Source organism: Xenopus tropicalis, chromosome 10, assembly GCF_000004195.4.
Source record: "Xenopus tropicalis strain Nigerian chromosome 10, UCB_Xtro_10.0, whole genome shotgun sequence".
Classification (NCBI taxonomy): Eukaryota; Metazoa; Chordata; class Amphibia; order Anura; family Pipidae; genus Xenopus; species Xenopus tropicalis.
Window position 1 is genome coordinate 15,333,162 of NC_030686.2, and position 15,626 is coordinate 15,348,787.

The following is a 15,626-nucleotide window of genomic DNA, read 5'->3' on the forward strand; positions in this document are numbered from 1 at the left end:
ACACATTAATAGGTGCTGCCAAATATACTGCCCTTCTGTTGTTGAAATAAAATGCTCAGCACTTAATGTTATTGATTTATCTGGTCTAAATGAATTTCATGGCAGTGGCAGCTAAATGCTGATGGAATTTTCAAAATAAAAATTTTCTGCCATTTATCAGTCAGAGAGGCCCTTCCAAGGGGCCAGTAAGTTTCCAACTCGGTCTGGAGGGTGGAGTTGGTAGCTTTTTTGACCTGTGTATGGACACCTTAAAGGAGTGGCCAGTTATTAGCAACCCTTCAGTTGGTCTTCATTCTTCATTATTTATTTTTTATTGTTTTTAAATGATGTGCCTTCTTTTTCTGACTCTTTCCAACTTTCAAATGGAGAGTTGCTGAAATAATTAAAAAAGTAATAATAATAAAAAATGAAGACAAACTGCAAATTGTCTCAGAATGCTACTTTCTACATCATGCTAACTGTGCTTGTCTGTCTGTGGTTTGTCTGTTACTTATCTACAATTCTGTCTATTTTTAATTCCATATGCAACAGCAAAAGATATACAGTATTGCATGGAATAAGCTTGTGTTTTATCTATAATACCCTAAATATCCATTATGATCCTTAAATATCCTGCAGGATCATTGTAGTTGTTTTGAAATAGAAATCTGCCCATACTGAGCACAACTGAGACATCCATATATCTGGGCTGCAGTAACTTGTTTAGCTGGGAAACAATTTTTTTTAAACATTTCCAAGCAGCTTACATGGAACAATCCTGACATATCCGTTCATAAGAGACCCCTAGTAAACAATAACACTATATTGGCCTTGATGTGAGTCTTTTCCCAGCCCCTATAAAACAGCACAAGCTAAGGGCAGTTGCTATATTCTCCCAGGACACTAAATGGGCTATGCAGTTAAAAAAGCAATCAGTTGGTATTACATTATATCCTCAGAGAGCATTGCTTCGAGCTTCCTCCGCCTGTAGCTTTCAGAAATTGACCTGAAGCACATGCCTTGGGTTTTAAGTCTACATGCACCCTTATTACAAGGTTCCCCACAGCTATTCAGCATTTATATTAGCCATTCAGTAGCTATTATAGGTCTCATATGATGCTTTGTTTCTGGCCACCGTAGGACTTCTGCTTGCCCTTACCTTCTGCTGATATTCTGGCCATACTCCTGCCTCATGATTCAAGTATTGGCAACTCTTTTTTTATTAATTGGCACATACTGTACTATACATATGCAAACATTATTGGAAGTGATAGGAATCTTGAGCAGTCCACTTATATTGTGATCAAATTGATGGCTGAATATAATAGGGGCAATGTGGGTGGCTGGCCAGAGCTTATGCTGCTTGGTGAGTAAAGTAAAAAGCCAGGTGGTGATCCAAATTTCCCACTGCAGTGACCACACATCTCTTCTTCCTCCAGGGCCTGAACTAGGGGTTGGCAGAAGAGGCACGTGCCTAGGGCACAACAGTAGGGGGGGGTACCAGGCAGGTACCTCTTCTGTCACCTACCACTAATTCTTCTGGGACCTTTCCCCACACTGCAGGACTACCCACCAGCGGTCCGGCACTCATTGTGCACACCGGGGGGGGGGGGGGGGGAGGGCCTACCAATAATGCCTAACAGTTTTGCAAAAGTGTGCCTACAGACTGGAATTCTAGGAAAAAGAAATGCGTTGTGGGTAAAAGACATGGCAGACTTCAGTGGCTTCTCAACTTAGTCTGTTGGTACTATTGTGTTATATTTTCTGTTTTTATATACAATCCAAGGTTTGGTTTGAAATTTGACCAAAAAGCCTGTTGTTGTGGAAGATTTAGATTTGGATAAATCTTTAGCAACAAGAAAAGAAAAAGGCATAGTGTTAGCAAGAATATTTTTATTGTAATATAAGGAGACTACAGACTGTCCACTTAAAGCTAATGGCCTGTTCCATTCCAGGTGCAGGTACAGGGAATGGATTTCCATGCTAAAATCAGCTCTAGGCGCCTCCGCTCTGTGTGCCTGCACTCGGCTGATGCAGTGGATTCAGGTGCAGGCACATGGAAAAGCTGTGGCCATAGCATACAAGATCAAATCTCCTTGCAGGGTGGGTTCAGATTTGTCATCCATCTCCTTGGGCAGCAGCCATTGCTGTTTCATGGATCTAATGGGGAGAGAAGGAAAAGCAATGAGAAATTCATAAAGGTGACAATAATGTAAGGAGGGTACAGAGAAGAAGAGGTATTGTACTGCAGGGAAAAGGAAAGTAATGAACACAAGTTACTGGACCCCACCCTGTTTGGTAGTTAATGTGCTCTGTCATTTGTCTGCGTTCTCTATTGCTATGCATTTTGTTATCTGTATTCCCTATACAAGAGGGAAGGGCCCATGCAGAATCATCGTCAATAAGGATTTGCTTATATGGGACGTTTTGGTGGGCTATAAATTTTCTTCATGCACTACCGAGTGCTTCGTACATTTCCAAAAAGATAAATAGAGTTGAATGTGGGCCCTGATATAGATCTGTGCCCATACAGATCAATGCAATGGGAAAGCCATGACAAGACATTACAGTCTTTACCAAGAAACTTCTCCCTGTCCTACTGACCCAGAAATACATTAAACCATACTTACCTTTAATTTCCACAATGCCTCATTATAAAGCTCTTCTGGCTTTTATACAATAGTCAAAGCTGATGATTGCTGGGCAAGCTGGCATTATATGGTCCTTTGTCAATTTGGCTGTTAAATTTCCTCTTCTGTCTCTGAATGGCTGACTTAGAGATCTTTGCCCACATGAAACATCTTATTCCAGCTCTCTATGGGGTCCAAAATGTTTTCTCCAAACCGCCTATTAGATATGTTTTAGATATGCCTTGGCTTAGCATTCCCATAGTGAGGGATTTTACAGTCTAGGTTTTTCTTTTTTTCCGTGCAGGACCCTTACTGTTTCATGGATCTAATGGCGAGAGAAGGAAAAGCAATGAGAAATTCATAAAGGTGACAGTAATGTAAGGAGGGTACAGAGAAGAAGAGGTATTGTACTGTAAAAAGAGAAAATCTCTTTGGCATTAGAGGGGGATTTAGAAGTGTCAGCCATATTGGATCTCTTCTTGGGGAACAGCAGGAGAAAGGAAACAATGAACACAAGTTACTGGACCCCACCCTATTTGGTAATTAATCTAATTTCTGTGTTCTCTATTGCTATGCATTTTTTTATCTGTACTCCCTATGCAAGAGGGAAGGGCACATGCTGAATCATCGGCAATAAGGATTTGCTTATATGGGACGTTTTAGTGGACGGGGGTAGTTAAAAATGTACATATAATATGCAATTACATACCCATCCATCCTCGGTCCATTTTATAAATTTGCTTCATGCACTACCGGGTGCTTCGTACCTTTCCAAAAAGATAAATAGAGTTGAATAAGGGCCCTGATATAGATCTGTGCCCATACAGATCAATGCAATAAGAAAATCCTGACAAGACTTTACAGTCTTTACCATGAAACTCCTCCCTGTCTTAACCCAGAAATACATTAAACCATAATTACCTTTAATTTCCACAATGCCTCATTATAAAGCTCTTCTGGCTTTTATACAATAGTCAAAGCTGATGAATGCTGGGCAAGCTGGCATTATATGATCCTTTGCCAATTCGGCTGTTAAATTTCCTCTGCCGTCTCTGAATGGCTGACTTTGCCCACATGAAACATCTTATTCCAGCTCTCTATGGGGTCTAAATGTTTTCTCCAAACCACCTATTGGATATGCTGTATGGCCTTGGCTTAGCATTCCCATAGTGAGGGATTTTACAGTCTAGGTTTTTCTTTTCTTTCGTGCAGGAGCCTCAGGCTCAGTGGCCTTTTTGAAATTTCTTTTCTTTCGCGCAGGAACCTCAGGCTCAGTGGCCTTTTTGGAATTTCTTTCCTTTCGCACAGGAGTCTCAGGCTCAGAGGTCTTTATGAAATTGCCTCCACATGTCTGCTCATGCTCTCGGAACCAACGTTCCCTGGAGGAGGGTGCCAAGTTTCTTGCTCTTTTTACCACTTTTTGGCAGGGGCCATCACATTCCCACCAATGCCTCTTTAATGCCTCAACTTCCTCATAAAAGCAGTGGGTGGTCTGAGAAAATGACAAAAGAGGGAACATGTAGCCCAATTAATTTACTGTTAATGTATTTTAAGGATTAGTAACCTAACTGCTAAGAATATTACCATAAATATATAATTAAGAGGCTGCTATACACACACACATACACTTCTAATGATGCACTTACTGTTATATTTGTGCCAAGAGAATCATTAAGGATTTCCACAAAATTCTGGAAATTTGGCCCATGATCATCACCTTCATCTTTTGTTTTTCGGAAGCACTGGAAGGCGTGAATCATCTCATGAAGGAGAGTCTGCAAAGAGGGAAATCTTATTACTTATATATCATCTCTTAAATTATATTTTCACAGACAGTACAGGGGAGTGGATTAACTGTGCAAGACTATAATAGAGGTATATATAGATTTTTAAAATTCAAAAGATTTTTGGAAATCAAAAACTTACTTCCACTGTATCCCTTCTAGGCCGCAACTCAAGTATAGGCTTGCTCAGGTATATTCTGCATTGTACGCAATTCCCTTCCTCATCGAAAAATGGATAGCAAGCTCCAGTCGCTCTAAAAAACATAAGATACACATTTCAGGATTATTAGTGGAATAGATGCATGGAGTAGAGATGATTTAAATACCTCAGGTGGCTTTACCCTAAATATGAAATGATTCTTTCTTTGGGCATTTATCTAAATGTATTTCATTCCCCCATACCTTCTGCTACAATTTTCAGGCATGCTCTCATATTCTCTTATACAGTATTATAACCGCCTATTAATAGATATGTCTAATTGAATATTTGACTTCCACTTTCCAACCTAATCCCAGCAGCTAGGGCTACCTCCCTTCATTCGTCTCAGCTATTTAATGATTGTATGTTACTAATTTGCGGGTACAATGTTCTTTCAAATGAATGGAATTAAAATTAATGTAATTCCCAGATTGGGCTTAATACCCTGCACAGGGTGCTTTATATCTTCAGCCCTATAGTGAAATCTGTACCTGTTTCCCATGTGCCTTTTTATACACAAACCCCCCCCCCCCCCAGTCTGTACTGGATGTTTATGTGATCTGATTCACAAATAGAATTTATTATTTCTCTTATTGATTTGAAGACATCTTCACATACATGATTACTGCCCAGAGGCTAACATTATTTTTGTAATAAATGCTGATTTTATGACTAATACCCTGAGCAATTGGTAAATAGGTGGTGTTGGTGTCGGTTAGAGATTTCCCTAGGCTGAGGAGAGAATCGTTTGAATCTCCAACTGTCAAGCCACATAGAAATGTTGGTATCTTGAGTTGTTTCTTGTAAGGAACAGGCTAAATATTGTGGAGTTTGGATTTTTATTTTATGGAGTAAAGAGAGTCATATTATGGAGCAAATGGTGTCATATTACTTCAAGGTGCAGGATTATTTTGTTTATATGTGGGCTTTGTTGCCACTGGGTCTCATTGTCTGGGCTTATGTGCAATATTACAGTTTATATCAGTAATTCCTCTACTAAAAAGTGTCTTTTTTAGATGCAGGAAACATGTTTTCATTTGTACACATGAACCAATCTACAGAAGAAGGCACATGACCAATATAGAAGTGATTTGAACCTTTTGGCATTACAGTTGGTGCTTAACAGCAATTCCCAGCATCCTTAGCCAGCTCAGTGAGCTGAAGAAACTTGGGGCATTACACAGCTGAAACATAAGGGGCACCTATAAGTTATTGGGAGTCATGGAGATATCATTTTAAAACTGTATCACTCACCGAGTCATTCTGTTGCTCCATTTGACTTCAATCTCAGGCAACATACCAGAAAATATGCGCTCATTGAAGTCATTATACAGGGTCTGGAGGTTTGGATTTGGGTCAATAGTTTCCCAAATTGGATCAACAATAGAAAGACCACTGTATGTAGGCTGCTCAGTTGGAGGGGAACTTATGTCATTTTCTTCTTCAAGATAAAAATAAGAAATATCAGGATTGTCTAAAATAATATAAAGAGTAGGATTGCTCCCTTCACTCATGATCGCTGCTGATCGCTGCGTCACTCGTCAGGAACTGAAGATGTTTACAGTTAGAGCATGATGATGCTGGCAGCTCCCTTTGTGATGTCATGCACTTGCACCATGGAAACCGCATTGTGACACCTCCAGCAACTTAGGTTTGTTAAACTTTTACATGTGGCTTTGTTTACCAAGAAGTCACCAATAGTTTTCCAAATAGTAATAATAAAAAAGTAATATAATATACAATAAACCATCAATACTTTCCTTACTTTCTGTAATAGCTTGTCATTGTACTGTGTACCACAATAGCTACAATTTGCTAAACAAACTGTTTTTGTGATGCAAAAGTACAATAATATAATTGCTCTTTTTGAGTTTTTTTTAATTCTATCTAAAACCCCTTGGTTTCTTGTTTTCCTTTGTAAGGTCTGTAGAGTGTAATTGGTCTCCTATCACTAAAGCAAAAACCCCCAACAACCAACTTCATAAGACAGTAATCATAATAACCACTCAGACAACATAATTCGTTTTTGGAAAAAAGGGAGAGGTCATGTTTATTAAAATAGATTCACCGAATAAAATGTGGGCCCCAAATCATTCCCATTTAAGGGAGAACACACTTTGCACTGTTGCAAATGGGCAGGCCCACCACCAATTGTCATAGTAGACATATATGGGCTTCTCCTGTAGGGATTCCTGCCTGGAACCAAAACCAGTGCCAGTGAGCCCCTCAGTAGTTGCCCCTCCGAAAACACACTTGGGCCTCTCCTGTAGACCTGGAAGCAGAACCAGTGAGCACCTCAGTTGTTGCCCCTCCGTTAAAATGAGCTTTGCTTGCTTTATCCCAAAGGCCAGAAAGCAAAATCTGTGCCAGGTTGATTCCCAGCAGTTGCCCCCACAGTTCCAGGGCCTGCCAACCACCATATGGGGCCCACATTGATGCCACCAACAGAGAGGAGTTTGCCAAACTCCATCTCTGAGCCCCAAAATCAGGGACTTAACTCTCATGATATCTTTTTTTTTTTAAGGAGAAACCCCAAGTAGAACAAATTATCCTACTAACTGACTGGTTCCTTTCCCTTCGTGTGCTCTCTTTGGTTACTTGTCAGAATTCCTTTTTCTTAAGACAATATAAAAGAATGGAATATAATGTCCTGACCCTTTTATCTGCGACTCAGATGCCCCATTGGCCTGGTCGTTAAATAATGAGGTTAAATAATAATTAAATAAGATTGAAAGGGAAATGTCGCCAGTAGCTTTTAAACTAAAGCAAAACCCTTTACTCAACTCATCAGTTTTTTCCCTATGAAACATAATACCCCAGACAGTGGCAATTTCTCTTGGCCAACCGTGTTCCAGTCGATAATGCATTTTTGCAGTATGCCAATAGCTCACTTATGCGTAGTGCCCTGAATACGCTATGCAAAAAGCAGCTTTAAAGAGTTGTTACCTAAAAGTGTCGCTACGAACCCGTTGTAAAACTATAACTAAATTTGCCAGCCTGTCTTTCGTTAAGGGTTTCCTGACCTCTCTTGTTGCATCTAGCTGCCCGGCCCATCCCCTTAATCTGGCAGGAACTCTGACATCTCTAGTAGGTTTAACCACAAGCATTTTTGAGGAAAAAAGTGTCTGCCTGCCATAGGTGCAGTGACAGATGCCCCGGACATATCTTTTCCTTTTAAAAAGACTATATATAGTGCAGCAAAGAACTACTGTCATTCTTACCACCACTGCCCAGTTCCTGTGTGAAGGACAGTCAAGCTTCCCAGCTGCTTATATACTGTACCTGGTCCAGGTGTTAGGGATCAATGAATCCTTAATGAGATCCTTTACCTGGAAGAGATAATTTGCCAAACGGAGGGTAGACCAAATTTTGCTCTACTTATTAGCTGCTGGGCCCACTTTGAAACATCATGTCCCTCCTAAATAGTGACTCTGCCACAGCATTTTTTTTTAATTAACCTCTGGGGCAAGTTTCACTCTAAAGTAAATACTGTCTTGAAGCACCCGAGGACTATTTGCATTAACAACAATATATCCAGCTAGAAGCTGGCTGACAATTTGTTGCTGACACTTTTCTGACAATAAATGCTACCTCCTGTGATCAAGCTCTTTGACCCAAATCTCTACCATCACTATTACTAGGAAAAGCTCAATGCTAGTTTTTGTGCTATGTTTTAAAACACCACTGATCATTAAAATGGGCCCAAAACCTATTTGTTCCAGCTTCGTCTGTGAACAGGTGTGATTTCTGGTTAGAGAGTGAGCTCTAAAAAAAAAACTCCCATACTCTGAGATCCTTCAACACTGGGTAATTAAGGCTAATTCCATGGTGTGGAGCAACCCCCCCAGCCTACAGTTTCTCAAACCAGTGATAAAAAGTCTCCTCTATCACATCTTGGTAAAGTTACAAAACCTAGTGCTGAACTTCCTTAAGGTTAGTCTTTTTTTTTTATTTAACCTCCCATTAGCTTTACAGTTTTTCCCTCTGTTAACCTACACACACCTAGTTTGGAACGCTATCTCTATTCCTACATGTTTACATGGGAGTGGGTTGTACTGACTTATCCTGTGCCATGGGCCCACCCTGACACCTGCATTAGCTGAGAGAGAATGCAAATGGTTGAGTAGCTAAGGGCCAACTAACATGAAATAATCCAAATAATGGGCCCTGCACCCTCTTTTGTATGTATGTACAGTGGATAGAAAAAGTTTACACACCCTTGGTAAAATGTCAGGTTCCTGTGCTGTACAAAAATGAGACAAAGATAAATAATTTCAGAACTTTTTCCACCTCTCATGTGACCTGTAAACTGTACCACTCAATTGAAAGACAAAGAAAACCAAAAAAACTAAAATAATGTGGTTTCATAAGTGTGCACACCCTCTTCTAACTGGGGCTGTAGCTGTGTTCAGAATTAAGCAATCAGATTCAAAATCATGTCAAATAGGAGTCAGCATACACCTGCCATCATTTAAAGTGCTCTGATTAACCCCAAATAAAGTTCAGCTGCTCTAGTTGGTCTTTCTTGATATTTTATCTGCATCCCACAGCAAAAGCCATGGTCCACAGAGAGCTTCCAAAGCATCAGAGGGATCTCATTGTTAAAAGATATCAGTCAGGAGAAGGGTAGAAAAGAATTTCCAAGGCATTAGATATACCATGGAACACAGTGAACACAGTCATCATCAAGTGGAGAAAATATGACACAACAGTGACATTACCAAGAACTGGACGTCCCTCCAAAATTGATGAAAAGAAAACTGGTCAGGGAGGCTACCAAGAGGCCGACAGCAACATTAAAGGAGCTGCAGGAATATCTGGCAAGTACTGGCTGTGTGGTACATGTGACAACAATCTCCCGTATTCTTCATATGTCTGGGCTATGGGGTAGAGTGGCAAGATGAAAGCATTTTCTTACAAAGAAAAACATCCAAGCCAGACTACATTTTGCAAAAACAGATCTGAAGTCTCCCAAAAGCATGTGGGAAAAGGTGTAATGGTCTGATGAAACCAAGGTTGAACTTTTTGGCCATAATTCCAAAAACAATACTGCACATCACCAAAAGAACACCATACCCACAGTGAAGCATGGTGGTGGCAGCATCATGCTTTGGGGCTGGTTTTCTTCAGCTGGAACTGGGGCCTTAGTTAATATAGAGGGAATTGTGAACAGTTTCAAATACCAGTCAATATTGGCACAAAACCTTCGGGCTTCTGCTAGAAAGCTGAACATGAGGAGGAACTTCATCTTCCAGCATGCCAACGACCCAAAGCACACATCCAAATCAACAAAGGAATGGCTTCACCGGAAGAAGATTAAAATTTTGGAATGGCCCAGCCAGAGCCCAGACCTGAATCCGATTGAACCTCTGTGGGGTGATCTGAAGAGATGCCCTTGCAATCTGACAGATTTGGAGTGTTTCTGCAAAGTATTAGTTTAAGGGTGTGAACACTTATGCAACCACATTATTTTAGTTTTTTTTTGTTTTTCTTCCCTCCACCTAAAAGATTTCAGTTTGTTTTTCAATTGAGTGGTACAGTTTATAGGTCACATTAAAGGTGGATCAGGTTTTATTTTATCTTTGTCTCATTTTGTAAAGTGCAGGAACCTGACATTTTATATTCACTATATGTAAATCTTTATTTATAAAGCGCTACTTATGTACGTAGCACTGTACAGTAGAATCCATTAATACATTACAGGGGGTTATTAAGATAATAATAGATAAATACAAATACTCGCCCTTCTCACTTGGCCTCCTGTTTTTGTGACTCTGCTCCTGCTGAAGACTGAGGACTGGCTTGTAGCTGCAACTGTTGTCCTGTTGATGCTGCAACCTGCTGTTCTGAATGGTTCTGAGCAATATGTTTGTATGGATTGGACCAGTAATCAGAGTTAGGGAGGGGGAAAAGGCATCACTCCAGGACTTCAAAGCCTGACTGCGTTCACTGACTGTGTATAAGGGTTCTATGCCCAGTGGTGAGCTAAGGCCATTGTGTTCCTTAAGGACCCCAAGCAACAAATTTTCCTACTTGTGGGCTAACTAGCTTGATCGAGAGGCATACAATACTGGTATAACAAATAAAAGGCATAATACATAAATACAAACCACTGCTGACCAACAATGTGTTTGTCGTATAACTCAAATTTGCCACATCCAGTCCAACATAAAAACACTGCGGCCAAACACTTTGATGTCTAATGAACGAAAGTCACAAACTGCAGTACATAGGCCTAACTAGTCCTTTACTGTACACAATGGAGCCAATTATAAAAAAAATCCTAACTGTAGCCAATGTAAGCTGGCCAAACACTTTCAGACATGAAAACCACGGTGACGCACATTTTATATGTGTAATTTAAAGAATGGACTGATTCCTTTGCGCAGTCCTAACCAGCTACTACACACAACTGAGGTGGTTATATAGCAAATGTAAGCCCACCACACCCATTCTGATATAGCAACTGCCATGAAAAACATTTTGATATGCCTATAAACAGGCGGATTTTCAATAAGGCTAGGGGAGGCTAAGCATCCCCAAACCTGCTTTGGCACCTTAAAAAAAAAAAAAAAACTCGCTCAGTTTCTGCACTGTCCTGGAAATCTTCTCCTGTTCCTTCAAGCTAATGTTCTGCTGTAATCAGCTCTGCTATGATTGAATCTTTCTTCTTGTGAGTTCTCCAATCAGAGCACAGCTTTCTTCACAGACAGTAAATTTTACCAATCAAGGCACAGATGCAGACAGGGCTGGGAGATATAACAAACTGAAGACTGAAAAGAAGAATCTGCAGACTGTAAACTTTACCTGAGAACCAACTCTGAACTTTTGCTGCAGTTTTTATCCCACAGGTATTATACTGTATATGCTGTATATAGGCTGAATCACTAGCTGAAATTAAATTGTTTTTTATCACCTGACATCTATAATATCCCTATCACCTACCCTAACACATGGATGATAAGTTAACTATTTTCCCCTGAAAAAGCTCATTGTGCTTTTATATATTTGTTGTTGTTGTTGTTTTTTTGCACTATTTTATTTTTTTTACTTTTGTCATTGTTTTGTTCATTTCTAGGGCCAGTATAATAGTGCCAGGGCCTGAATATCTGCCATCTGTGCCCACTGCTTCTCACGGCATATAATGTGCTGGTTTTGTAACTACAGACTGCGTCTCACTGTATATAATGTGCTGGTTTTGTAACTACAGACTGCGTCTCACTGTATATAATGTGCTGGTTTTGTAACTACAGACTGCGTCTCACTGTATATAATGTGCTGGTTTTGTAACTACAGACTGCGTCTCACTGTATATAATGTGCTGGTTTTGTAACTACAGACTGCGTCTCACTGTATATAATGTGCTGGTTTTGTAACTACAGACTGCGTCTCACTGTATATAATGTGCTGGTTTTGTAACTACAGACTGCGTCTCACTGTATATAATGTGCTGGTTTTATAACTACAGACTGCGTCTCACTGTATATAATGTGCTGGTTTTGTAACTACAGACTGCGTCTCACTGTATATAATGTGCTGGTTTTGTAACTACAGACTGCGTCTCACTGTATATAATGTGCTGGTTTTGTAACTACAGACTGCGTCTCACTGTATATAATGTGCCTGGGATGTCAGTACCCACTGTCTCTCTCTCTATAAAACTAACTTAACACATCTAAAGGAAAGGTTCACTTTCAAGTTAACTGTTATTATGTTATAGAATGGTCTATTCCTAGCAACTTTGCAATTGGTCTTCCTAATTAAATTTTTTTATAGTTTTTGAATAATTTGCCTTTCTCTTCTGCCTCTTTCCAGCTTTAAAATGAGGGTCACTGACCCCGGCAGCCAAAAAATATTGCTCTGTGAGGCTACAGTTTTATTTTTCCATGCAGGCCCTTAACTATTCATATTCCTATCTCTTGTTTAAATAAGACCCTAGCAACCAGCCCTCCCACCCGCATTTTTGCAGAGAATCCTTGGAAGTCAGTGGGAACTGCAAGAGGTATTGGGAGGTTAAGTCTCACATTAGCTGTAGGTCAGTCTCTGTATGGCCCATCTTTAGCCTCCCCAAACAAAAAAAGTCACTCAGCGCCTATGTGTAGCGCCCATCTAATAAAGTGTCACACGACTGCTAGAAGATTTACTGAGAGCACACACTGATGCCTAACACTTTGGTCAGAGATGATAAAAAAAAATGATAAGGATTTTTTACATACATCAGTCATCGGTTTCCTATTAGAGTATATTCTATTCTTCCTGACAGTGTAAAAATATCTACACCCTACCTGTCTTCATCTCTCCCAGTGAGGACTGATGTCACAATCTGCAGAAAGGTAATGGTTTTGCTGCCAATTTAGACAGCACATTGTACTAATTTATATCTACTTTGTGGTTCTGTAACCCCCCCCCCCCCATACAAGCACGCACACATGCATACACAGGCAGTCTGACCCCTGCACACCGACTGGCACATGTATGAACACTGGTATAAACCCATGGACCTGTACACACAGCGACAGATGTTGACATCAACACACAGGTGCAGACACCCCAACACATTTGGTTTAACACAAACAAAAGGGAGCGCGCATACACACACCCCCATGCAGGCGCACAAGTCGCCCACACACAGTTATTTGTGGAATATGAAGTCTCCATGGAGCCCAGAGCTTTTTGCATCAATAGGATCTGTTTCCAACCTCCAGAAAAGAGAGAGAGTCAGTAGTTAAAGGGGAACCTCAGCTTCCAAAATTTTGTTAAAGAGAACCACACAACACAGAAACCCCCTAATATACCTATAACCGTAATCTGTTTCTTAAAAAGTATGAATAAATACCATTTGTATATGCTGAAATCCAGCAGCAAAACAGTTTTCCTTTTCTGCAGCTTTTGAAATCCCAGCAGGGGAGGAGGGACTAAAACACTGAATTGTAAAAACTTCTCCACAGTTTACAGACATGCAGGAACTACATAAACCACAATGCATTGCACTGTGATGTTCCTTTCCTTATTGGCATCAGACGTGCAGGGAATTGTGGGATTTGGAGGATGCAGGCTGAGGACAGTCGACTACTGTTACATTTTTTTGAGTGTCAAAGTAGTCAGTCAGAGCAACAGGGGAACAGGCTTAGTGAACTGTTCCAAACCATATTATTAGATTAAAGCTCTTTAGGGGGTTTAAACATATAGCGGGACCCAGCATCTATATGTGGCATAATTTTAAGGTATCTCTGAGCAAACATAGGGTTCCTGTTGGGGTTCCCATAGTTTTATGGTATCTCTCTTTACAGGCTATGAGCAAACTTAAGGGGCTGTTCCTGCTGAATTGTGCTTGATACAGGGAAATACCTATGTGCCATAGTTTTATGGTATCTCTCTTTACAGGCTATGAGCAAACTTAGGGGGCTGTTCCTGCTGAATTGTGCTTGATACAGGGAAATACCTATGCTGCCACAGTTTTATGGTATCTCTGTACAGGCTATGAGCAAACTTAGGGGGCTGTTCCTGCTGAATTGTGCTTGATACAGGGAAATACCTATGCTGCTGTAGTTTTATGGTATCTCTCTGAACAGGCTATGAGCAAACTTAGGGGGCTGTTTCTCCTTAATTGTGCTGCCATAGTTTTATGGTATTTATCTCTGCTGACCAAAGTATTACATGCAGTGGGCTGTTTAAGGGCTGGATTTTAATAAAATTATGTCAGAAAGTGAAGTCTGTGGAGCCACTGAGCAGCCTGGGAAACATAAAAATCCTTTGGAGGATCAAATTCAGCCCATGGGTCTCCAGTTAGACAGCCCTGGGTTATACAGGTATGTTATGCTTTATTTAGTAACCTGTTAACTAGAAAGCTCTGAATTACAGGAAGGGCATCTCCAATGGACTCCATTTTAAACAAATAATTACAAAATGTAAACATTATTTCCCTTTTCTTTATAATAATAAAACTTGATCCCTACTAAGATATAATAAATCCTTATTGGTAACAAACAATCCTATTGGGTTTATTTAATGTTTCAGTTATTTTTAAAAGACCTTAAGTATGGTGATCCAAATTATGGAAAGATCCCGTATTGTATTGGTGGCCCAGAAACAACAGTCCACATCAACGAGGACTATAGGCAAGACTTTGCTTAGGCTCTTGGAAGGGGATTGTAACATAATAGGCTGGTTATGGGAGGTGATCCAGAGACCCTTAGACAATGGCAGCTTAGTGAAAGGCTAAAAGTTAATGCTGTGCAAGTAACAACTTCATAGCAACTTGGGCCAACAAACAAAAAAGTAAATAATGATATATGCAGATGCCGATATTGGGCCAGTAGGCAAACACAGTATAAAAATAAAGTTAAAGATAATCTTTCCCATATAAATGTGTAACATCCATACTCATAGCAAGTACAAGGATATCCTCCCCCCCATGCACACAGGTTCACTTATTCCATATTAACAACATGAATAATGGACTCTGATGCCCCTCTGATTTTAGTACAAAATATAATATTCACCTACTTTTTCCAGCAGGGGGCAGCAAAAGGAAGGACATTTACACCTACAGAGCTAAGAAACAAAGGGCTCTTTTACTAAATCTATGCAAAGTACAAAATTTGGGTGCTTTTTTTTTTTTTCCCCAAAAGTAATTTGGTTTATCTGTATTTTGGCCAAAATTCCATGTGCTGCAACTGGTGCATGATTTACAGACGCAGGCATAAGTTAGCATATGTAATGGTAAATCGCATGCTTCAATTCTGGCAATGGCATCAGCATTTGGGTGCAGTTTCATACACTGGGCACATTAGGTATACATGTATATTGCAAGGAGTGTGTTTGGTACTAAAGTATTGCACTGTTATTAAATAAACTTTAAATTATCCAGATTAATTTCTTCAGGAATAATGAACCCTCTAGCAAAATGTTATGCTCTGTGATACATATGGGTCTTAATGGGATCTTTTAGGCACAGAATTTTTATTCTTGAAAGCCGTTAAAAAAAAGCTTCGTATTGAGTTCACCTTACAGGCTGATTCAGGGAACAGCTCA

General features: G+C 40.0%; 1 protein-coding gene across 1 annotated transcript; it reads right to left on the reverse strand.

The window, feature by feature from the left end:
- Positions 1–3,282: 3,282 nt before the first annotated feature.
- LOC116408069 (sprT-like domain-containing protein Spartan) lies at positions 3,283–8,860 on the reverse strand. Its single transcript, XM_031894846.1, has 5 exons — positions 5,847–8,860; positions 4,536–4,647; positions 4,256–4,384; positions 3,531–4,101; positions 3,283–3,376 (listed from the first exon to the last, which is right to left on the reverse strand). Exons 1-4 carry the CDS (start codon positions 6,104–6,106, stop codon positions 3,796–3,798), a joined length of 807 nt encoding a protein of 268 aa, XP_031750706.1. The 5' UTR covers positions 6,107–8,860; the 3' UTR covers positions 3,283–3,376; positions 3,531–3,795.
- Positions 8,861–15,626: the final 6,766 nt, after the last annotated feature.

What these genes read in the sequence shown, in the direction of transcription:
- LOC116408069 (XM_031894846.1), bottom strand. Translation starts at nt 6,106, where the DNA reads ATGAGTGAAGGGAGCAATCCTACTCTTTATATTATTTTAGACAATCCT. An exon ending in TGGAGCAACAGAATGACTCG is followed by an intron (nt 4,648 to 5,846) that starts GTGAGTGATACA and finishes TATGTTTTTTAG; the next exon opens with AGCGACTGGAGCTTGCTATC. An exon ending in CTCTTGGCACAAATATAACA is followed by an intron (nt 4,102 to 4,255) that starts GTAAGTGCATCA and finishes TCATTTTCTCAG; the next exon opens with ACCACCCACTGCTTTTATGA.